Source organism: Vespa velutina, chromosome 2, assembly GCF_912470025.1.
Source record: "Vespa velutina chromosome 2, iVesVel2.1, whole genome shotgun sequence".
Classification (NCBI taxonomy): domain Eukaryota; kingdom Metazoa; phylum Arthropoda; class Insecta; order Hymenoptera; family Vespidae; genus Vespa; species Vespa velutina.
Window position 1 is genome coordinate 6,375,950 of NC_062189.1, and position 26,337 is coordinate 6,402,286.

A 26,337-nucleotide genomic window follows, 5' to 3' on the forward strand; every position below is an offset into this window, starting at 1 on the left:
TTGTTACAAGTCGTTGCACTTTGCCAGTCGGAGAAACCGGCTTCTGCGATCGCTGATTTACCTTGCCAAGATTGACGTTTCAAACGGATCCCACGTTTACGTCTGGCAAATTGGCAAGTTCGTTCGATTTCGAATCGTGAATTCACCTTGCGAGTTACCCTTGCTGAGCACGATTCAACGGTACGTACGATCCATACTCGAATCCTCTTGACTTTTAACTTTTCATCGAGGTCATGCTATCTCGAAGGAATTTTTTTTATATTTTATCCATCAACGTGAATATTTTTAAAATCATTATCGTACATTGATGGTCGTTCGATGAAAAACTTTTCATGGGTGTATGGCATCATTTTCCTGATTTTCACAAATCGTTCAAAAAATATATATATATATAAGGATATCCCCGGAAAGACGGACGTTATCGAGTTAATGCAGATGTTACATTCGTTTATATTTAATATCGTTGCTTTTAACACATAATTCGAACTAACCGATCGATCGATGCCGCGAGATTAATGATTTTGACAGGCTGACGTTTATCGTTTAGAGTTTGACTTTGTCGCGTATAACCAAAGTAATCGAACCGATTTCGGAACGACGATATAATCAAATAGTACCAAATCACAAAGCTTCGCGCTTCATTGGCGGTTAAAGCGGCTTTCGATGAGAGACGGATACCGCAACAAAACGGCCGCGAGATCGGCCGAACTTTCGCAATGATCGAAGCTATCTCTCTCTCTTTCTATTCTATTTCTCTTCCTCTCCACATCGTTAGCCTCTCCTTCCATCTGTCTCTCTCTCTCTCTCTCTCTCTCGCTCTCTCTCTCTTTCTCTCAATGAGAACGTTCAATTGTCTGATGTAAATATTTCCGATGATTTATATCCGGAGACACGTAATTTGACGTCGGTGCACCGCTTCCTATACATGTGTACAATTCTCGTTACTGATAAAGATCATCGCCGTCTATGCAAACTCGGCTTTACTATTGTATTCGACACAGTTTGGTTAGATTATTTCAATTCAAACGTTATTTTTAATCGTTTTAATTTTAATATTGGCAAAAAAATAGGATTATTCCCTTTTAGAATTTAGATATTATACTGGATATATATAGTAATACGTATATAATAAATTACACAATTTATTATTTATAATTTATTTAGGTATGACGTCGATTATTTTTGATATATGTATGTACAACAGTGCACACTTTCTCATGATATAGACGACAGGTTCTATATCGAAAGTGCGTAAATTATTGTAGAATGATGATTGTTCGTTCATACAAGCACGTAAATAATATTATATAAATTTTCATCACCATGATATATTGATTGTCAGAAGAAATAATGATTATGGGCAACGTGTTATTTCATTTCCATTACCATCGAGGTGAGTGCATTTTAGTCTTAACTACAGCTATGGTCGCGTGACCGCTGCCAATATTGTGCGGCGTTTATCGTGTTGGCTTCTATGAAATAAAACTTCCATAATATGTTTTCAGATAGTACTTCTCGTTATCTTACTCCAATGGATGGTCGGATGATACGTGAAATTAACACGAAATATCTAGATACTTTCCGATTTACGGAATATCTAGTTTCACGCGTTGAGAATAAAATCGATTGTTTATAATCTTTTGGAGTTAACTTTATTCGTTTCAACACGAATATTCGTTTGCTACTTGATTTTATAAAAGATCGGACGATGCATTAGCATATCTTTCGTAAGCAAAACATTCTTTTCCCACATCACCATCAAAAGTCATTTCTTTTGAACGTTCCGAAAGACATGGATTTCCTTGAACTTTCTTCGTGTTCAAACGTTGTACGAAAAAGAACGATGAGATACGACGCCATTCTCGCATCTTTTTATCTTACCGAGGTTAATTGGTGTATACCCAATTACGCTCAAATTTCGTTCGGTTTGAAATTCGTCGATATTAAAATTAATGTTGTAACGGTAGAAAGTACCTATCGGTAGAATCGTTATCGTAAGACGAACTTAATGCGCAATTAATGAAATTAAAATATGTAATATATATGTATGCTCTGTTAAGCAAGAACAACGATTCGCTCTTTTCGGCTCTTCTATGGCGGCTTAACATTCATGAAAGAATTAAAATTCTTCATTTTTATTTTCTGACAAATCTAAAGAAAAACATTAAAAAATGTTCAACAACATTAGTATTTCATTATTTCATAATTTTTGAAGAATTTTAAACTACAGTGAAACATTAAGATTACGTCTAAATAAATATTTTTCATGCCTTTAATGGCACATAGCACATTTGCGTGTTAATCGCTTTTTAAATTATAAATAAAAGTATAGAAGGAAATAGAAAAGAATTAGGTATTAAGTATTTGCAATTTACCAAGTTATATTTAATTTATTAAACAATGCATAATATACAATATATAATATAATAATTAAGAATTAAACTAAATGACGTATTATCTATTATAAAATACTACCGTTAATTTTATTAGAGTAAAATATTCTTTGTTTAACCCACAAAATATGCACTTTTATATCATAAAGTATTAAATTAGCCATTACATTAAACAATAGATTTGCGCGATGATAGAATCTATAGGATATATATGTGAAAAATTATCATAATATTAACTATATTTGAAATTAATGTTGAACAGAAGAAGTTTGATATAATTTAGTTTGCTCTGACAATGCCACCACTGAGTGTATTACTTAAACTTCCAAATAAGCCATTTGGACGATTTAGTGCTGAGGACGCTGCTGAAGCCCAAGCTCCTGAAAGAGCTTCTATTCCACTACTGCTTCTTCTTCTATCCCCTCGTAAAGATGCTGAAAGTGAATTTTTAGATTCTGGATCAGATTCACATGCGTCTTTGGCACTTTCGCTGTCCGATCGTGACAAAGCTAAACCCGTAGTCCTAGCTTCTGCATCAGATCCACTTGCATTTTTGCTCTTTCCATTGTCTGATTGTGAAGATGCGGAGGCAGCCCAAGCTGCTGCATTAGATTCACTTGCGTCTTTACCTTTTCCTCTATCCGCTTGTGACGAGGCTGAAGCTGCAGCGCTAGCTTCTGCATTAGAATCACTTGTGGATTTATCTTTTCCGCTGTTCGCTTGTGACGAGGCTGAAGCTACAGCGCTAGTTTCTGCATTAGATTCACTTGTGGATTTACCTTTTCCGCTGCCTGCTTGTGACGAAGTTGAAGCTATAGCACTAGCTTCTGCATTAGATGCACTTGCGTCTTTATCTTTTCCTCTATCCGCTTGTGATGAGGCTGAAGCTGCAGCGCTAGCTTCTGCATTAGATTCACTTGCGGATTTACCTTTTCCGCTGTCCGCTTGTGATGAGGCTGAAGCTGCAGCACTAGCTTCTGCATTAGATTCACCTGCGGATTTACCTTTTCCGCTGTCCGCTTGTGACGAGACTGAAGCTGCAACACTAACTATTGCATCAGATGCACTTGCGTCTGTATTTTTTCCGCTGTCCGCTTGTGACGAGGTTGAAGTTGCAGCACTAGCTTCTGCATTTGATGATCTTCTTACTCTCTTTCCCAAGCTGCTCGCTTGTGACGAGGCTGAAGCTGCAGCACCAGCTATTGCATCAGATGCACATGCGTCTTTATTTTTTCCGCTGTCCGCTTGTGACGAGGCTGAAGCTGCAGCACCAGCTATTGCATCAGATGCACTTGCGTCTGTATTTTTTCCGCTGTCCGCTTGTGACGAGGTTGAAGTTGCAGCACTAGCTTCTGCATTTGATGATCTTCTTACTCTCTTTCCCAAGCTGCTCGCTTGTGACGAGGCTGAAGCAGCAGCACCAGCTATTGCATTAGATCCACTTGCGTCTGTATCTTTTCCGCTGTCCGCTTGTGACGAGGTTGAAGTTGCAGCACTAGCTTCTGCATTTGATGATCTTCTTGCACTCTTTCCCAAGATGCTCGCTTGTGACGAGGCTGAAGCTGCAGCACCAGCTATTGCATCAGGTGCACATGCGTCTTTATTTTTTCCGCTGTCCGCTTGTGACGAGGTTGAAGTTGCAGCACTAGCTTCTGCATTTGATGATCTTCTTGCTCTCTTTCCCAAGATGCTCGCTTGTGTCGAGGCTGAAGCTGCAGCATTAGCTATTGTATCGGATGATTTTATATTCCTTTGCAAGTTGCTTGATAGTGACGAAGCGGAAGTTATGGCACTAGCTTTTGTATCAGATAGTCTTGCTCTCCTGTCCCATTGTGATAAGGGAGAATTTGCATCGCCATCTTGTAGAGCAGATTCAGTTCCATCATTTAGCAGTCTGTCTTGTCCTAAATCCTCAGGTATAGCATCAGATAATGCGTTTTCGCTACAGCTTCCTGCTGCGTTTGCTGCGGCACTTACTTCAGCGTTGCTTTCCTGTTTTTTTTTCAATACATTTTATAAATATGTAATTAATCCTAATAGCAATTACTTTTCATATGTATTTATTATTTTTTATAGATTTATAAGAAGTTAATTATATGTTCTATTGTATATTTCTTTACCTTTCCGCTAGGTCTAGCTAGTACAGTTGCGACAAATGCCGCCAAGAAAAGGAGGTAGATCTTCATTGTTGTCGATTTTGGAAGAACTGATGTGCTGTTCCGAATGTATTCTAGATTATATATACATCCTCCTGCGCAACAGTATGCAATTGTAAAAACATAAGTGTCCAAATGTAGTTGTTCTTTTTGTAAAATTGTTATCTTATCGGTTTGATATTTTGTTATGACAAGTGATAACTTCTATTTTAGAAAATTATATTCTGCTATATTTGAATTATATTTATAGTTTATAATTTTGTGGAGGAACTTACTCTTGGTTGAAAATTTTGTTGTTAAAAAGTATTCTAAATATTTTTATTATAAATACTAAGATTCGTTTACGTATTCAAAATCTGTCTGAAATAGAAATAATTAAATAAGATCACTCGACTGATTAATGCCAATTGACTTTAGAATTGTTTTCTTTAACGATAGTACGTAAAGGAGAAAATCAATACGGTTTTATCGAGATTGAGCTAAGCAATTTATATTTTCTCAAATATGTTTCTCATTTTTTTCATTTTTTAAATCTTTCTTTGAGATGAAAAAACGAATGAAAGGGAATATCAGATCAGAGATTAACATTTATGGCATGAAATATTCCTACGACATTCTAACAAGCCATGAAACAGATTTACTGATAGTTAATCAAAGTTCATAAAAAAATAACTACCTCTTGTCTTAAATTACTTCACTTTATTAACAGCTTATATGATTAATTTCCTTACGAGTTTTCCTTATCTATAGTATCATGATAAAAGTATCTAGAAACATTAATTTCTAAAAAAAAAAATGATAAGTATCGTCATTGTTACTGTCAATTCTTACTTTGGTCTTGTACTTGATATCGACAAATATGAAAAGAACATAGTTTCATTGACTAAATTATTTTAGCTCGCGAAATCGTGATAAGGAGGTCATGTGAGAAGGTTAAGCGAAGTTAAAGATGTTGAAGAAGGTAAAGGTAGAAATGACTATGATGCGAAAGTAAGCGTAATAAAATATAACCATGAATTTAATAAATCTTATGTCAAATAATGAAGATGCACTTGCATTTTATGATAATTGTGAGACTGGAGTACCTCATCTTTTTATCTTACTTGTTACATACTATCTTTCTTCTTCTTACTTCTATTTTTCTCTTTTATTTTTCTTCTCTTGTGTATTTAAGAAAGGTTTATTATTAATGAGAGATAGAATTCAGAAATTGTACGAAAATGTCAGTCATTTCTTTTTTTTTTTTTTTTTTTTTCTTTTTATTAACAAAGGAAAGAAATTTTCTACGGGTATATAAGAAAACCAATTTAAAAGTTAAATTTTTATTAGACGATTTTTCTTTTCTTTAGTAGACATTCAAAAAATCCGAATTTCTTGGATATTCAGAGAGACCTTGTTTTCCAAATTTCATGCCAGGAAATCGGATTGAAACGTCAGAATGAGTTCACGTTGTTGCTCGTGGTGTTCCTTCGTTGGAGTGATCCTTTAGGTAAGTGTCACTTCTTCCGAACCACAAAAGGAGTGCTTGCTGGTGAATAAGAAATACATGCTCGCTCGCAAGTTGGAAGCCATCTTGGTCACGATGTCGCCAATGTCTTAGAATATTAGCTATTTTCCAGTTGGCTGCTTTGGATGAAGTTACTCCGTTATTTTCTTTTGTATCCCAAACCCCTTTTCCTCTTGCTCGTTCCTCCTCGCTCGAGTTCTTTCATCTTGTCCCCAAGGAGGACGAAGCATGAGAGGCAAAAGTGCAGTGGCTGGAAGAGACGTTAGTCCGAGTACTAGCACTTTCTCTCTCTCTCTCTCTCTCTCTGTCTCTCTCTCTCTCTCTCTCTCTCTCTCTCTCTCTCTCTTTCTCTGTCTCTATCTACCTTTTCTTTGAGTCTCCACTATGTCGAAGCGAACGTTTCGATAGCACAGACTATCCTACTAGGATTCCGAAAGGATTTCGGAAATGCGACCTAATAGGAGTTCCCTCTTACTCGAGAGTTTGATAAAACTCCTGTCGATTTCAACACTGCAACGTTTACGTTTGTCGTTGGTTAAATTTTTTAAAAGGATCTAACAAAAATCTTCGAATTCTTTTCATTTTTTTTTTTTTTTATCATTAATAATCTAAGTTTCATCTTTCGGGATAAATGTAAACAAAATTTCATTATAACTTGAATATAATTTAATTAAGATTTATATGGAATTGGTTTATAATTATTTCTTTTAAATATATAATTTAAATTATTTTATTTTAATCATTTTATAATTATTTTTAATTATAATTATTATTATTTTTGTTTAATCATTTCCGTATTTCAAATATATTATGAAAAGTATTTTTTGATTATCTAATCGACTCTTCATACATCGTTTATTTAGTACCTTGTTACTTTGTTAATCGTAATGTCAAACAGATGACATTTCGAATGAAATATTTAAAGCAATATTTAATTCTCGCTTATATGCGGGTTACTTCGAGATATACTGGACTAACCGAGGATTTAAAAATTTATTTTACAAATTAAACAAAAAATTATTATTTAGTTATAATTTACAAACGAAACGATAACACAAACGACAGAAATGTACATTACGATGAAGATGCCAAAACACTTGTCAAAATATCATTAAGATGGTACACAGAAAGTTGTTCTTATGAAAGTAAATATATTTTCCTTTTTATGCTCCCCTGTTCTAACGTAAATGTAAGTTTTAATAATAATAATAATAATACACAGGTGAACGGAGAGAAAGAGAGAGAGAGAGAGAGAGAGAGATAGATAGAAGAAAGAAAGAGAGAGAGGGAGAGAGTAGCGTGTGCAAAGCGCATTAAGAGATACCTACTCCTCTTCTTCTCTATCTTTTCTTGTTCTTTCCTTTTTTTTTAACAATGATAAATTCCGAGAATCTTTTTGCAAACGGAGACTTCCATAAAAGAGGAAATTAAAGTTCTCGAGATTTCATTATAACCGCGTAGAATAGAGGCAGTTACGAATGGTAGGAGCAGTTACAGAATAATTAAAAATATTTGTAACCTTGTAGGAGCCGAATCGAGGCAATTATTTCTATGGATAAGTGGAATTTTATTATAAATTGCTGTCTTAATTAAAATTCCATGATTTTTGTATTATCATTTCCTAAGAAAGTTTGCTTAGCTGCGAAAAAGATATAGCGAATTTTTATCGTTCGAGTTTATAAAGAGACATATTGTCCGAAAAAGACATGTTGGACGAGGTCATTGACATTTTCCATTCGATTCGTCTGAGCTTAGGTGGGACATCGTGAACGATCGATCGATGAAAATTTAATTATCCTGACGGATCCCTGGTACTTTCTATTATTTACAAGATACGGATAGTCCGTTCGAATGAACAGAATGTATCGAATACTCTTTTATCGGAATCGATTGAATTATCAATGATCTGTTCGAGTTAACGCAATATCAATTTATAATTTATCGAATCAATCGATCTATCCTTTTCCATAATTTTAAATACATTTAAATTTATTGTGAATCTATACAAAAAATGATATAATGTCATTTTTCAATAACGTTTCCAGAACGTAAGCAAGATCTACTCGAAAAAATATTATTCTCGTATATATTATTATCGTTTTTACGTTAATTTGATGTAATAGATTAAATTAAATTTCTGATGTGAATATATTATAATTGGAAAGAGTTATAAGTAAATCATTCAATGTACAAGGTGATTCAAAAGTCTCCTTATATGAGAAAAATCATTTTTTATTTAAAAAAAAAAAAAAAAAAAAAAAAAAAAAGAAAAAGAAATACATTCTACGTAAATAGCATTACAATAACATTTCGATGAACATAAATTGGTGCGAATAAATATTTCATGACTAATTTAATTAAAATTCTTAGATGCGCGCGTGCGAATGACGTATATCAGAGTTGGTACATTAGAATTGGCGAAGCGTGGATTCGAGTTCTCAATCCGTTGAGAAGAATTTATCGTTTGGAGAACTTCCAGTAGAATGTTTACTCTTGCAAAGCAGCTTCCGTGTTTCACCAGTGGGCACATAGTGCATATTTGATTATTGTGAGTAATTGCGTTTACCTAGTTAAGTCATTGTCGCCTTTCCGAATTTCTCAGATGAGAAATTACAATTTCCTTCAAAATTATTAGAACTTTCTGGGCCATTAAGATTGCCGTAATATTATTGTTATTACTTGCATTAATTCGAATGAATGTTGACTAAAGGAAATGTACCTTGTTACGAAAAAAAATTTTGACGACGTATGAGAAAATACGTCGTTGAAAATAATGTTTGAAAAAATATAAATAATCGCAAAAATATATATATATATATATATATATTTTCATTATAACTCGATTGTTTACGTTTTTATCAAGTATTGTTTTCAGTTCGTTAACCAATAAATATAAACAAGTTCAAATCTTTACATATGCTGATCGAACTCTTTGTTCATTTTCAACTTTCACGACGGCGAAGGTCTTCTCAAATTTGTATCTTCTCTTTTTTTTTTCGCGTGATAATATTACATTTTTATTTAAAACAGTAATATCGATCGATTTGTTTCCAGGGTAAATCGAATATAACGTGTCTCAAGACGAACGGAATTACAATGTTCGATATAATCATATTTAAAATGAAATTCGTGAAATCAAGTTTACGGACTATGATGTTTCATCCGATTTACTGTCTATTCCTATGCAGAATAATGCATTGCGTTCCGGTAGTTTCATGGAGAGGACTGTAGCGGTCGCTTTCTCTGAAAATTAATATGGAAAGCAATTCAGATCTAACCAGACAAACAGACGTTCGATCATTTTTTTTCTAACTCTCTTTTTTTTTTGTTCACAGTTATTTGCATATATTTCAAACCAGGACTAGGAATAAAAAATCAAACGTGCACCAGGATTTGAAATAACAGAAAAAGAAGGTGTGGTATCGATCCAGTACCCATTCTACTATTCCATACGATTAGATAGAGATTGAATCGCATGGCTATATCGAATAACCATATTCTATACCTCTCTCTTTCTCAATCGTTTTCTATATACAACCGATCGATCATTCGTTTGCTTATGTATTATTAAAGTATATGCTTTGTCTTGTTTCATTTTACATCAGCATTTCTAATCATTCCTTAATCCTTCACACCTACAGTGTACATATGGTTTAAAGCTTCATATACGAAACTTATCTTCGATAATCAGAAATAATACGTTGTTATAATTCTTAACATAGATTTGTGATAATAGAATAATCGCAGTAAACTTTGCGTTCGTTGTTCCATAAGTTTATATAATTACGGAAAAAGATAATTTTGCATGTATCTAGTTCAATGATCTAACAAATCGATTTTATTGCTTCGATAGAAAAGATTAGATCTATCAACGTTATAGTTGTGACATGAACAAAGCGAAAAGAAGGAGCATAAGGAAATCTCGTTTAGCCGATCAATTTACGTTCTTTCGAAGAACGCTAATATTCGAGAGTGTTATGTCGGCTGATATCTAATTTCCATCGATATGTGTGTAAATTATATCTTAGGATCTGGCGTTGCAAGATTGCCTCCAGCTGTGCACTTGTCGGCTGTCAGTTAAAAACAGACGCGCCTTGCGATTCTCACATTCATACAATATGATAAATCTATCGCTAATGTGACGGATTAAATATATAACCGTTCAACATATTAAACATATAAATTGTGATCGTCAGATTTTTTCCTTTACTTTATAAAATTTCGAATGTCAAATAATATTGTATGCGACTCCATAAGAATTAATTCAATTGAAATAAAACAATGATTTTCAGAAGTTCTTAATTTCAATATGTTTCTAATGTTTCTCTGAAGGCATTAAATCCAGGCGACGAGTAACATTAATTTTCCCATGACGAACGATTTATTATCTTTTTCCAGAAGGACTAGGAGCGCCGCGTAATTCGAGATCTCGAGTTACTACCGACGGTGAACGCTTAATCGGCGGAAAATGCGGATAAGAGACTGAACGGACCGAAGCGAGAAGAAATAGTTAACATTTCAGCCGCGATATATTGCGATCCGTCCGCTACATGTCAAAGCAAATTGTAAGTGAAATTAAATGCCTCCTTATCCGAGTTTGATAGATTTATGGCTATTATTTCAGAGGTAGGTATACATATACATTATCACTTTCACGCCTACGAAAGTGACCGCATCCAGTAGTAAACTTGCTCGTCGAATAAATCGTCTGTTGTAGAAATTTCATTAACCCGTTTGTTAAAAATTAAAATAATAATGATTTTAATTATGAATGTATCTTCATTATTCCTATTATTATTTTCTACTATTTTTTATTTCATCAAATATTATTACATAAATAAAATTAATAACTGTTATAATTTCGTACGGAATATTTTCTAATTGATCCAATTTAGCATCAAACGGACTTCACTTGATAGTTTTTGAATGTGAAATAAAGGTTATCAAAGAAAGCGTTTGTACATTATAATTTTAGACTTTGTATAATTTTATTGATAGGTATCCATTCTATGCGATGCGACATTTGCTGAATGAACGATGATAAAGTCAAATGATACTATGAAATTTCGTCATAGTTATACACGGTGGTCCTTTTAAATAAAGTCACCTAAATATCTCTTCGGTTTATTGAAATGTAAAAAATATATTTACGTAATGTATATGGTGTCAAAAGATCAATATCCATATATTATTTTCTCAAGGTCATTTTTTTGGAGTTATCAAGGCCATCTCTGTTTTTTTGACACATAATTAAATTTTTTTTTATTGTTCAAAAAATACATTCAAATATGTATAATAACATGACGTTAAAATGACGTTGATCTTCGAAACCAAAACTCGTAACCAAGAGCGTAAAACAATTGAAAAATCTATACAGTCGGTCATTGAACATTTCATCAAGTGTAATATGACGACGACGACGACGATGACGACAGCGACTTTTTTCAAAAATTACCAAAAATAGCTGAAGATAGCCGAAGATTGTCAAAATTTGATAGAGAAACCCAAATATTGCCAAAGATTGCCAAAATTTAACGAAGATACCCGAATATTACCAAAAATGTCCTTCGGCTATTTTTGTCCGCCAACGCTGCCACAGCCATTGGCATCGTCACCATCGTCATTTTCGGCCTCCATCGTCATCGACGTAGTCGTCGTTGTCGTCGTCCGTTTTCAACTGCTATCGTTATTGAGCATCTTTGGCTGGTTTCGTCGTCGAGCGTCTTCTGTCGTCGTTGTTGTCGGTCCTCTTCAATCTTCGCCGCCCTCGTCGTTATTATCATCGGTCCTTTTCGGTCATAGTCGTTTCTTCTCTTTATTCGACATTGTCATCGTCGTCGTCGTCCTATGCGGTCGTCATCATTCGTCTTTGACCGCCCTGTGTACGGAGCATTCTAGGTGATTAATGTGATCATTTGTCAGGCATTCTCACTTCGCTAATGACTCTTTTAAGATTCCTTTATCAGCTAGAGGATGAAACGTGTAAATATAGATCATAATTTAATTGTAGCTATGGTTAAAATAATTTTCTACTTGGTCAGTTATGATTTTAAATTAAATTATACAAAAATTGATACGATTCACGACAATCGATCTCTCATTGTTTTTAATTTTAATACATTTTCGTCATACCGATATATAAATACATAAAAATATTTAATATTCAATACATTTGGAATATTTTAATACAATACAATATTTATTATTTTATTTCTATCGTTTTTCATTTTTAACTAGAATATAAAATTTAACCAGATGTCGATATCAAAACAAGCTAAGAGTATACAAACTCGTGTTTCTCGCGTTTCTATGGCGAGATAATATGGTTCAGCGGTGTTGATACTAATGAAGGAGGGAGAACGACGGTTGTCGCAACATTTGTTGTTGTTACTATTGGCGCTAGTGGTGGTAGCGACGGTAGAGGTGGCGATAGAGGTGATGGTGGGTCTGGGCCTTGGCAGATACGGCAGAGACACCGTACAAGCAACGTATAATTAGTCTAATGACAGTGCCGAGTGCTGTAGCTATCCCGGAAGCTTGGAGAAGCGTCGTAAGTAAGTACCTTACGTCTATGTATTATAGGTATATTTGAATTCTCTGTGTAGATAACACTGTTCTTATATCTATATGAATATGTATATATATATATATGTATATATATATATATATATATTTATATATAGACGTGTATGTATATCTATATTCCATTATATCGTAAGATACATACCATAACATAATACCATGGAGAAATGCCACACATTGTCCTTGCTGGCTTAGCTCATCGATCATTGTCGCATTTGAAGACAATGATTCGGAGAAATTGTTGTTTCCTACGTTTGAAGTAAGACGAGGATAAGGAAGACTGGTGAGCTCTTGCGACAGAATGATGGGATTCCTTTGCTTCATCCACCAGCTTTCTCAATCTGAAGAACTGTTCCGGATAGTTGAACGCCTCTTTGAGATGAAATTTCTTGTCCGATTTTTCTACTATTTTTATATCTCTAAATGAACTTGCATCTTAGTAAGATCTTCGTGAATTTAAATGTTTTAATTGTGCTTATTCTTTATTTCTTTTTTTTTATTTCTTATTACGTGAGATCTTGTTGATAATAAAGTGTCTTTGTAATTAATGAATTTCTTATCAATAGAATGGTATTATACACTGAAAAAATCAGCAACCTGATCTAAATATATGTATCATTGTGCGACTTTCGTTACGTGACAGATTACATATATCGTAATGATCGACTGCAATATTATTTGCAAACTTGATCCAACTCTTAAGACCATTGTAAATCGTAAGACGATTTACCGCATGATTATAATTCTCCGGTTGTTCCATGAATTACAATATCTGAATTCGATTCCTATTAGTATAACGTTGAGGGATCACTTTTATTATCATGTCTCTAGTACAGATCATAAACCTCTAATTTCTATTTCGATCATATTTAAATATCTTGTAAAATTTATGTCACAAAGTAGAAATGATTACCCTGTCATTTTGATTCTCTGTCTGTTTTATCAAATTACCTGGAAATTTTGATCGGTCATTTTCACCGTTATCATTTATCAGTGATTATGTCTGTTAGAAAAGATCGATTCGATTATATGAAATACTTTATTAGCACTTCGTACGGATAATTATGAATTGATTGTGTAAATGGAATATGCCGACAATGAATCGCTAATGAACAATGAATCGAATTATCGATTGTCGCTAATCATTTCTTGATATGTCAATGATAATTAATGAGTAACTGTTTTGTATAGATTATGTTTATAATAAATATATCATTTGTTTATTACAAGAATATTATTTATTAAAAGAATTTTATACCTTTTGATTCTTCTTTTTATGATTTATTATTTTATCCAAAGTCTTCAGTTTAACAATTCTATTTTCTATTTTCTTACAATTCTATCTTCGATTAAAAATAACGAGAAATGATGAAAAGTAAAAAAAAAAAAAAAAAAAAAAAAAAAAAATAAATTATATAAAATTATTTCAACTATTTCGAAATTGTTATTTAAAAATCATTTTTAAAATGTTACGAATTTTTCGAACTTTCGGATTACATTCTTCTTTTAATTGCTACATTTGATTTCTCAAACGATCGATATTCTTTCAGGAATGGAGCACCAATCAACCTATGACCACAATGCCCGTGGGAATTTGGCTTCGAAAGCTCGTGACGCGTTTCATCGTTCCTCTTCCATTTCTACGCGCCTACCTGCACAGAGAATACATCCACCTCACGTACACTTGGGAAACGACGAACTGTATCGTGGAGCGTGACTAATTGTCAGCAATAATACCGGCGACTTATCACACCGCCCTAAGTGTAATAGCGAGCTAGGAAAGATTTGCAGACTGTCTGGTGATCCCATGGTAAAAGATGAAGATTCCCTTTGTGAAGTGTAAGACTATATAATATATTTCATCTAACGAGTATAATATAACAGAAACGAAATTTTATATAATTTTACAGAATTTTAATTCTATATACCAATGACTCCACCTTATTTATCTCAAAACTGAACAATGAAAAACGAACCGTTTGATCTATCTTTTAGTAAAGATGAAATAAGTATATCTTGATAATCATCAGTTAATTAAGACGATTGGAAAGACAGTTCGAAGTAAGTATCTTCCAAGACGATATAAAAAGTAAAAAAATAGAGTAAAAGAAAACATAAAAACGCATGCAGAGGCAGAGAAAAAGTACGTTCTTTCGGCAGGTTGCCAAAGGGGAGGAGGGAAGAGGAAGCAGGTTTTCTACCCTTTAGAAAGCATCGTTCCAACTGCATCTTCGTGGATGGAATTTAAAAGCGGATGAGTGTAGTAAGTTTTCAGTTTTCTTCAGCTTCTGCCACGATTTTCTCTCTTTTCTTTTCTTGTTTTCTCTCTTTCTCTTCTTCTTCTTCTTCTTCTTCTTCTTCTACTTCTTCTTCTTCTTCCTCTTCTCTTGGTCGAAGAGCACTGAGAGTCTGGACTTCCATTAATCGTGAAAGCAATTATTACGAGGGAAAGGTCATGGGGCAGACTCTTAATCGTTCTGAGGTGTGAATGCTAATGAGTCCGAAGAACATGGAGCCAAGATGCTCGTTGTCCGCACTTTCGAGAAAAAGAACGCTTGTGGCGATCTTATAGCCTGACCTTGATTAATGCTGAGAATAAATGTACTCGAAATATTTTATACTATATAGGTACAGTCTAATGCCTTCTTGGTAGATTATATATCACGTCAGAATTGGATACAGCCAAGAAGATGATTGCGAGTGTGGTGTCATTATATAGTTGCAACTATCACGCAGTTAAAGTTTCTTATTCTTATATTATATGCGCACATATGTTCTACGTGCGTAGAACATATATTTATGCATTATATGTATAAGCATTGATATTTTTCTTTTTTTTTTTTTTTTAGATTAGATTCATCATTGGTAACAACATAAATTGAAGAAAAGAATTTTATAATTAGCACGCATAAGTGGGTCATTACCGTCTTTGTTAGCCATGCGTGTCGATTTTATCTCTCTGTTCTTTTTAGGTATGTAAATCTTTTCTCTAGGGAATATTTAATCGTTTGAGTAAGTTCTTCGAGATAGTTAACAATAAAAAATTTACTATGAAATAACGTACTTCCAACGGATATTAAAGAAATATCATACTTATTTTTCTGATTAGAATCGGATACATGCGGTTTGTTGGTTTTCGAATGAATCTTTCAAAATTTTTTTCAATGTAACGAGACGTTACGAGACTAACCGAGATGATGCGATTTCACGGCAATCGAACATCCATACTATAGCATAGCGGATCTTAATAATCCTATTTCATCCTTCATCTGTTCTTTATCGTATCTATATCCATATTGAGTTTTACCATTTTTTTCATAACCATACCGACTAATAACAGAACGGATTTGTAAGCTGAGATGTATGTACATAATCGGATCTGTAGGTATAACATTAATATTCCAAAAATGGATATTCAAGTGAAAAGTATCGGCTTTAGAATTATGAAAGAAGCTAAGTATGAAATCGTCCTGTTATAATCTTCATAATTGGTAAAATTTAACGGGATGGAGTTTCTTGGTAATGCTACAAATTCTTTCATGAACGATATATTTTTGATACGTTCTCAATGTTAAACGGAATAATCAACAACGTCACAATTGGTAGTAAATCTTGATTTTCTTAAAGCTAGAATGCAATTCGGCCGACGTAACGAACCAATGTACATAACGAGCGCCTAATTTAGAGTTAAGCTGCAAAGAGAAAGAGAGAAAGAGGGAGAGAGAGAGAGAGAGAGAGAGAGAGAGAGAGAGAGAGAAAAGTTGAGGAAGAGAGAAAACTGTCTAGTGTAGAGAAGCCTTGCACCAGTGAAAATATATCTACGAAACAGAAATTGCAGTCTAGGACGAAATTTAGTCTTGTTAACCTGACTCGGCATTAATGTACACTCGACGTAATAGTTCCGTTAACCGGTAGTTATGTCAATTAGGTTTACTCGAACTGGCTGCTTTCGGAATTATTTAAAGAGTTATTTCAGTGGTGGTCTCTAGCGAGAGTTACAAGAGAAGATTAGGATTATGCTTTTGGGAGGTTTAAGGTGTCAGCATCTATTCGAATTACTTTGTCTTAATCAATCCTAACCAATTTAAACCTATCATAAATTCCATCCGATCTGGATAATAATCAGAGATGACGTAATCAGAGAAGATATAACACATTCGAATTGAAAAGAGGATCCTTCTGTGCAATAAAAAAAAAAAATGATCAGCAAAATATTCATTCATTATTACGGTTAAATCAACTATCGATGAAAGCGTTAAAGGCAGAAAACAACAAACACGCGTGTTGTATAAATCAGATATACGAACGACGAAACTCGATGAGTACGTATCATTGAGGTGCTTCTCTTTGATTACAAAATACATTCACATTGCCAACAGCGTTACGACGTTACGACGTAATATAACGGTGTACGTAATACGAAAAGCCATTGTGAATTACGACTCGACGTTCGTGTTGCATACGCGATGCGACGACAATTCGAGAGAACATTTCACTTTCCACGGCACTTGCTTCAATTCAATCTTTAACCTATCGTAGACGTGAATACGATCATTACGTTGATCTTCGAACGAGCAACAATAAAACAAGGGACCATTTTATTTCGATTATTTTCTACGGCAATACCAATAGCCAATACAAATCCAATTCATTCCAATTGGGTATGTCGATCTTAATATTTCTTTTTTCTGGAATTATTACACAACGATTGAAAAACGTCATTGTCATGATTTTGATAAATAATTAAGAATATTCTACTAACAATTGGCTAAATTAATTCGTTAAACTTAATATAAAGAAACAAATTGATTTATTCATGAGATATTTATTGTAGTTGTTTAAAACGAGGAACAAAAGAAATTTATTGCGCCATTTCTTGTACTATACTGACTTTTAGTGTAGAGATTTAACGTTGCGGAAATCTGGAAGAGATTAATTATACTAGGCATTTCATCGATTTCACATAGGACAGCTTGCTGAGTTTCCAATGCTTTCTAACAAATATAACTTTGCCATTGTCGGGTCATTAATTTATATTGTAAGAATAATAAATATATTTTAACAAGCTGTTAAAGGATTTAAAGAATTACAAATGATACGAATAAACAATATCTAATGAATAAAGTACAAAAGTATCAGTTAAGGATGACGAAAAGATATCTGTTTGTTTACGGATTTATTTACCAATCGTTTTATCTTACACAGGTAGCTTTGTTAGTGATAAACGAGAATGACCCATTACCTCCGAAGGAGTCGATCGGAGACGATAAAGGACGATCGACGAGTAAGTGTAAAGCGATAACACCAACTGATCGAGAAACGATCCAACTACAAAAGCCGAGTCAATCTTCGTACTCGGAACCTGAATTATTATACCTTACGTCCGATACGGTTATATGGCCGCGACTCTGCTCACCCGTTGAAATGCTGTCAGCTTAATTAATGGTGTTGTGTCATGAATGTGGGCAACCTGCCAGCAGCTCGTTAAATTATCACACAACGACTCATTAAGCCTGTGCGCTTCGATAACGAACTCGTTGCGTCTCCTGTCCCTCAGGATAATAGCGTAGATAACTTATTCCTTCTTGCTATTTTGCATCACGTGTATACATACGCGTACATTCATGCACATATGCGAAATAACATAGATGCATACACTGTCGATAAAATATACTTTATACTTTATCGTTTTCAATCATCATATTCAAAGTATTATTATTATCGTTAGTAGCCTTTTTACTTGTACTATGAAATTATTGTCGCCTGTTTCACGATCGATCGTGAAACATTCGTTTAAATATCGGCTTAAAATATCAGATAATATTAAATAAATCGACAAATATCATTTCAAATTTAATAGATATGTTCAAATATGATAATTTTTATTTTGATCAACGCGATCACATTACACGATTTATAAAAATCAAAAGAATTATAAATAAGCGTATATTCTTTTAAAGCAATTTCAAGTAAATTAGGCAAATAAACAATTTAAATACTAATGAATATATAGATAACGAGCGAGTTTCTCGACCATAAAGCCTTTCTTAGTGTTCCTTAGAGGAATAATTTATTTCTTTCTCTTATCCCCCGAAAGTATTATTAAGGCTCATAATAATAACTACTAAAGTTAAACTCATTCCCTAACTATTGAATAATAGAAAGGACACGAGCGACATTCGTTGCGAGACGAGATTCTTCATAAAATTCACCTTATAAATCTGTCAATTATTCATCAAAACGGCAGCTCGTAATGACGGAAGCGAGAAGTAAACTGCGTGTTCTGATCGAGCGTAATTATTCAAATCCGACCGAAGGAAACTCAGCGTAATGCGTCACTCTGTACATCGCTGTAGGTAAATAATTACGTACTCCTGTCATGTAAATACTTGCCATACTCGTCGACTTAATGAACTCCATGCTCTACTAGTACCGATCGTTCCCTCTCTCTTTCTCTCTCTCTCTCTCTCCCCCTCTTTCTCTCTCTCTCTTTCTCTCTCTCTCTCCCTCTCTCTTTCAATCTATCTATCTCCCCGTAATTATACTTCATACGAATATGCACGTATATAAATTGCGATAAGGGCAGCTATATGCATGTATATACATATGCTTCAGGCTTATGCTTCTCACATGTGAAACTTAACGTGAAAGTTGAAACAATACGTATGCGAACATTTGCATATGATCATTGATGTAGAAAATGTTACGATGTTTGATATGAAAGAAAGAAGATCGTAAACAAGTTCTTCAACGAAGATTAATAATCATACTTGTATAAAATGATTAAGTCGCATATCGTTCAGCTATTTAATGTTGCTTAATGTTTTACAATCAATGCGACGATTAAGTCTTTAAATATTCATCTCATTAGACGTAGCTCACTTTATATTCTTAGCCGTTTAGTTATCTCTAAAAATACTCGATTGTTAGCAAAGAAACTATTGCGTAAGCACTAACTGTTTCTCTCGTAACTTTGTAATTAAGATTGAAGAGTAATGAATGATAGAATAAATCGTCCCTCGTCTTTTATGTAATGTCGGAACTTTAAAAGTCTCTTATATCACTGGATTAATTGCCATCCAAAAGAATAAATTCGTGTTAAACGATTTTCATATGTTATTTCTAAGAGAATACCTATAATAGAATGAAAAAGAAAGACCATTCTCGTAATGGTATTGTCTGAAAGAGAATAGCTTGGTTTAGTACATGAAACCCTTTTCAATAGGAAGAATTAAGTCGAAAGTAGAATCGTTTGAAATAAAAGTTAATCCTTTTCGAGTTGCTCAATACTTCGTTCGGATAAATTAACAATAAAGTTGTAGAATAGAGATTTTGAAAACTTATTGACCTATGACCTTTAACCACTTGAAATTGCTTTTTTAAAGAAGCACATTATCCGAAAGAAATAGCGTTTTATTTTCCAAACAAAGAATAGTAACAAACGGATGCGGGTCCCAGTGTTATAAACAAGAGAATGGAAGAAAATAATGGGGTCAAGTAGAAAACTAATACTATTACAAAATTCAAGTAATATCTTTGAAAGGAAGAGAAAAGATGGCTTCACAAGGACGCGTCACGTCGTTACCTTTCGTCCATGAAGAAAAACTGAAATGAGAGAAAAACAGATAGAAAGGAAAAGAGAAAGAGAAAGAGAGAGAGAATGAGAATGAGAAAGAGAAAGAGAATGAGAAAGAGAAAGAGAAAGAGAAAGAGAGAGAGAGAAAGAGAACTCAGAGACGATAGTACTCCTCCGCTTGCGAAAATCGTATAATGCTCGAGCTATTCAAAGGAGAAAGACGAGTTATAACGTTACCGGCAAGTTTCCGGAGAGAAGATCGCTATCTCTATTGCTATCGCTATCACGGGCAAGGTCCACTCCATGGTATACGTAACGTTTCTCCACAGCATCTGGAATCTTTACCTTCTCTTCGGTTCCCTCTTTTCCTTCTTCATTTCCACCCTCTTCTCCTCTATCTCGTTCTCCTTCTTCGCAGCTCGTTGGAGTCCACGATACCGAGTGCAAGAAGAAGGTTAAAAAGTCTCGTCCGGAAGTCTCGACGTCTTTCTGATAAATAGCACAATAAGAAATTTCAATGATAGCCAAATACATATGCTATTTCTCATGTATCATTTTCGACACGGTAATATCTTTTTCTCTTTAATTTTAACATAAATTCGTATCAAATGTACGTATATATTTGAAAATTTGATTGAATTTTTTTTTCTCACTTTTCTATTTATCTCCTACATTATTTCTCTTAAATAAAAATCACAAAGGTAGGGGAACGTTATAATATAATAAAATTTCGATCCTCGTGTATAAATTTAGATTTAAATTGCACGTTTAAATCTAAGCTATTATTTACACTTTCGTGGAAGTACGTCATTCTATGCACTCGGAAGTAGGACGCTTCTCAACGAGATAGCAGTCTACGTGATCCGCAAATTCCTTCTCTCTTACAACGAAGGAGCCACTCTTTCTCAATGTCTCTCCTTCGTATTGCGGAATAAAGAGGGAGGGAGAAGGAGAATAAACACTGCGACTTCGAGACAACGTCTTCCTTTAGGTGAATCTTCTTACTCAACGGATAATCTCACAACAAACGGTTCTACTATTTCTGATTTTTAGAAATTTTTACTTACATTTATTTCGTCTCTTTGTCCGTTCTTCCATTTATTCCTTCATCTAGATTTGAGATTGTATGAATTGCAAAGATTCTTAAACGAACTATTTAGATACAAATCATTAGTTGCAATGTAGTTAATGAGATTTTATAAATGAAAATAATTTCGACAAAAATTCTTTGTTTTTTTTTTACATAAAATATTAGAAATAAAAATTGGAAATAAATAATGCTGTTATGTTTACTCCTTTGTTTCAATATTTCTTTTCAAAAATGCATTGTTTTCGAGATATTTAAAAATCTCAATTTGAGAAACTCACCCTCTATATATAATATATATATACACACACACACATATATGTATATATATATATATATATATATATATATATATATATATATATATATGTATTTTGCGGTTTGAGATTCATGCTTGGATTCATCATTGTAGAAAACCCAAACGTCAAAAGAGAAAGAGATAGAAAGATTAAAAGGAAACATAATTGGATCACGTTCACTTTCTGTGGTTTTAGTCAAGCCAAGGATCAATTTAGAGTATATCACAACAGAGAGAGAAAGAGAGAGAGCAACAAATTTGTTTTCACATTGATTTCTAATGATACATTTGATGAAGACAAATCGATATCAAACCGCGGTGATTTTCAAAATATTTTTTTGTTAAGTTTTCTCAAATTAATAATCATTTTTTAATGATCTTAGACGAATGTATACATAGTGTTCTTTTGTCTATTTCTATAGGATCAAAATGTTGAAAGTTCATATAAGTATATTCTTAGTAACTTAAGAACAAAGGAACACGAGACCGTATATATTGTTATATTGTTTCTGAGAAAAATGTTGTATTAATACACTACTCGGTATGGATTGAATGTTTCTCGCAATATGCCTAATGATCTCCCATTCGTTCTTTCGCACGATGTCTTATAACAAGAGAGAAAAGAAAATACGACGGTTAAAATAATGCCGATGAAAAGATGGCATCGTCGAAGAGAATAGATGGTATAGAGAAAACCAACGGATCGTACAGGTGGATCTGCAGGTCGCTTTTCAAGATGGTTTGAAATGCTTTAATGTTACATTGTCTTCCGGGGGTGGGGGGGGGGAGGAGGAAGGGGATTTACAGACTTGATTGCATCACTGGCTTTTGTTTGGTTTTGTGAAAAGGTAATTGTTCTCTCAGTGATATAAAAGTATAAAAGTATCATTTGTTACGAATATATTTCTCATTAATCTATGCGTTATATTTTCTGATATATTTCAAATCAAACGAGATACCAGACATTTCTCTTAGAAAAAATATAACGTTAAACATTGGATATTTCTAGTTATCATGATTATTATAACGATAAAACGAAAATTACTATCAAACATTTTTCAGATATACGAATTTTACGATCACTATCTTAATTCGTAGCGCTAATGTCTCCATTTTCTGCTCCATCGGTGATATAATTCGAATCGATTGATGCTGGGTGTTCGATAGCTGTGAAGCCATCGTTTCCTCCCTCCCTCCCTCTCTCTCTCTCTCTCCCCTTCTCTATCTCTCCCTCTCTCTCTTTCTCTCTGTTTCTCTCTCTCTCTCTCTCTCAGCTCGTAACAATAGATTTCAGAGTCCGATTCGATATCGTCGAGCCTATCTTCGGCTTCACAATTACGTATCATTAAAGTAACAACGGCTTAGCCCGTTGCACAAGTAATAAGGTCGAACAATTATGTGGCATAAACTGCCTCTCGAAAGCCCACCGAGCACGATGCTACGAAAATGCTCCGTAAGTTTCGAGATTTTATTTCGATATCAAACTTTCGATCGCCGTTTTAAAAAAAAGACTCGTTGGTCGTAGTCATCGAACCACGAGATAAAACTCGTTTCGCTTATTTACGCGAATAAATTTGCCGCGAACAAAAAACATATTGAACGTTGTGACGACATTTACGATTTTCTTAACGTATTTTTTGCGATATGTATAAGTGTTCTTTTCTTTTTTTTTAATATTAACTTTTTAGATTATTCTTGGTTTAATAACAGTCATTTAAGTGTCAAAGGATGGGCTCAAAAAATTTATGAAGCTTATTTATGATCTCATAAAGACAAGGGACGATAAAATAGACACGGCTACTTACTTTCTCTCTCTTTTTTACATCATTTTTATTATTAGTCACTATATAAATTTATTGGTGAAAATATTGATGCTTTTCAGTTAATTACTTTGATCGATTAACTTGATGATTTAACAAGACCTTTTTTCAAACACGATATCTATTAATCTTTATCCGAGATAATTAACATGATAGGTATACATCATTGAAAATGTTATATTTAGCTTTATTCCTTTCCTTTTAAATATCAGAAATTTATCTCTTTTCTTTTAATACGAAGAATACTACATATGTTATGTGATATATGAAAAAGGATATGAGAATTAAATCTAATGAAAGAGACAATACGATTTTCATAATAAGATGTCAGTAGAGATATAAAAAAAAATCCAAATTTTGAATCAATGCTTAGGAATGAAAAATCGAATAAGAAATGAGTGAAATAAAAGGAGAAAGAATTAAAAAGGAGGGATAAATAGTTCTTGGAAGACGACGTTACAACCGGCTTGAAAAGTTTCTTAAGCAGTCTCAGGAAGTCAAGCAACTCGCATTGAGCTTTCAACACAGATACAAAGAAAAGCCACAAAGTATACTAGGAACTGAAGGGAAAGAAATAGTAGTTGGTAGTAGTTGTGGATGTTTCTCGGTCATGAAACATATATATATATATATATATATATATATATATATATATATATATATATAATATAACGGCGAAGTAGCAGGAGGCAAGAGCCGAAATTCGACGTGTTTTTCGAAGTAGTGTAAGGACGACGAAGAGAGAAAGCGAAAGGCCACGAGGAAAAGGTTAAAGAAAGGGAAAAGGGCTCTCGAAGTTTCTGAAATTGTTCTGTGAAAGTTTCATGCTTGCTGCGTGAAAAGCGTCACTTAAACAATTTCTCTCCCATCTCCCTCTCTCACTCTCTCTCTCTCTCTCTCTCTCTCTCTCTCTCTCTCTCTCTCTCTCTCTCTCTCTCTCTCTCTCTCTCTCTCTCTCTCTCGAAGCCTGATTAAGCTGAATTAAAATGAACAAGAGCAGACTCGAATTGTTTCTATTCTTTGAAACTTACTAATGAGAATAGATATTTCTATCCTCGTAACTTTATATTGGTCTTCGACAGTTTTCTATACACTCGTCGGTAATGAAATATATCGTTTTTACTCGCTTTTAAAGCGCACATTTTATCGTTATTAAAACAAAATCGATATTTATTGACAAAAATGGAATTCTATCATCTCGGTTTCATCAGAAGCGATTTTTCGTGATTGACTTCGAAATCCTTTTTAATCGGCATTTATTTATTTATTTTCTGCATACGAGAAAGAGAGAAAAAGAGAGACAGTGCCTATGGGAAAACAATAAAATTATTTTCGATTAATAGCAGTATGTGATCGGATTAATTGCACGTAAATTAATTTAAAATAGGAAAATATATTGGATAAGAGAATGATCGCTCTCAATAGGAACCGTTTTGTTGAAGTTATTATGATAGCTCATAATTCATTTTATTGATAATCGAATCATATTGGTATTATAAATCTTTTGTAGTCGTCTTTCTATACGTGACTTTTGAAGAATGTAGATGCGTATGTACGTCCCACGCATGAAATTTTTATCGTTCATTAAATCATAATTGAAAAGAAAATAAAAAAAAAAGAAGAAGAACACACTGGTTCACCGATCAGATTCTAATTTCTATAAAATTTTATTTTAAGGGCTAAGTAGATTTTTGAAAAGAATTAGAAATGATTTCTTAAACTTTGAAAAGCAATTTTTAACTTACGTACACTTGATCTTCGATTTAAGGTTAAATTGGGTCATTCTTGACAAAACTTATTAGAATTCTTATAAAGGTGGAGCATATAATAGAAAGTACATAAGTACTCCGATTTTTCAAGAAGCACACGACATTCACCATTGTTCGACCATTGTCGAGAAAGGTGAAAGTGGATGAAAAACGATGATCAAACGAAGCGAATGATAGTTCTATTGAAAAGGGAAGATAAAATGGAGAAATAATGATATTATTATTGATATTTGTCATTAAAACAAAGAGCTTTTTCTTGCTATTCTGTTTTCCTGAGAAGAAGTTGTTAGTTGAAGGCATTTAGCTTTAAATAGAAGGTTAATAGCATGAGTAAGAATACGGTGAACTAGTAACAAAACAATATAGGAATGCAGTCTTTTGTTGGATTCATCGAGTACTAATACAGCTTTTGTTACAACTCATCATTTATTATATTATTTTGGTCACAATTTATTTTTCATCCGCTTAAACGGATAAAAACATCTAAAACAATATCATTCTTTAGATATTATCTTTTATAATTTTACAATTTTACAATTTTACAATTGTAGTTTTTTAAATACACGTAACGCAAAAGGATTCGTTCGAAAAAATGAAAACTTTAGATAACTTCGAATAAAAAAGTATTTGCTTTTGCTGTAAGCAAACAAGAAATCATATTAGGGAGTAAGAATGAATCACAGTGTAAATAAGTTATATGAATAGCTACAATCTATCATTCCTTTTCAACCTTCTTCCAATATTATACCTCAAATTATGTCTTAGTTTGCAAACTACATTTATCCTCATCTTCTTTTCCCTCTATACAAACTATTTTCCCGTATCCCGTTCATTTTCTCATACCTAAGTTCGATCCACACAACCTAATTGTTCGAACGTTCCTCTTTAGCCATTATTCTCCTCATCGTTTCCAACGTTCCACCATTACATTTCACATTACATTTTCCTCTCTTTCTCTTTGTACTTCTACCTAGCTCAGTAATAGATACAGGAATGTGCTAACATCTACCTTCATTCCTTCCTCTTATCCTCGTCCACTTTTAGCTTTAGCTCTCTCTTTTTTTCTCTCTCTCCCTCTCTCTCTCTCTCTCTCTCTCTTTCTCTCTTCTTCTCCCTCCTTCTCTCATTCGCTAGGTCGGATAAAGCGTA

At 33.6% G+C, this 26,337-nt stretch overlaps 1 protein-coding gene and 1 long non-coding RNA gene across 4 annotated transcripts in view; one reads left to right on the forward strand and one right to left on the reverse strand.

Annotated features, from left to right (window-relative positions):
* Positions 1 to 2,456: 2,456 nt before the first annotated feature.
* Positions 2,457 to 26,337, reverse strand: part of LOC124957891 (cell wall protein IFF6-like) — a 72,432-nt gene continuing 48,551 nt past the window's right edge. Inside the window, exons 2-5 of one of the 3 annotated variants that reach the window (XM_047515385.1) lie at positions 20,560 to 20,703; positions 5,942 to 6,306; positions 4,514 to 4,644; positions 2,457 to 4,385 (exon numbers count right to left, since the gene is read on the reverse strand). In XM_047515385.1, coding sequence (XP_047371341.1) covers positions 2,673 to 4,385; positions 4,514 to 4,644; positions 5,942 to 5,960 — 1,863 coding nt within the window. In that variant the 5' untranslated portion in view covers positions 5,961 to 6,306; positions 20,560 to 20,703 and the 3' untranslated portion in view covers positions 2,457 to 2,672. Of the gene's footprint in view, positions 4,386 to 4,513; positions 4,645 to 5,941; positions 6,307 to 20,559; positions 20,832 to 26,337 lie in introns of those variants that run through there. The other 2 variants (XM_047515386.1, XM_047515387.1) reach the window with 2 other exon arrangements.
* Positions 12,503 to 16,109, forward strand: LOC124957892. The gene is made up of 4 exons (XR_007103763.1): positions 12,503 to 12,610; positions 14,189 to 14,477; positions 14,549 to 14,699; positions 14,799 to 16,109. It is a non-coding gene; the product is annotated as an uncharacterized LOC124957892 (long non-coding RNA).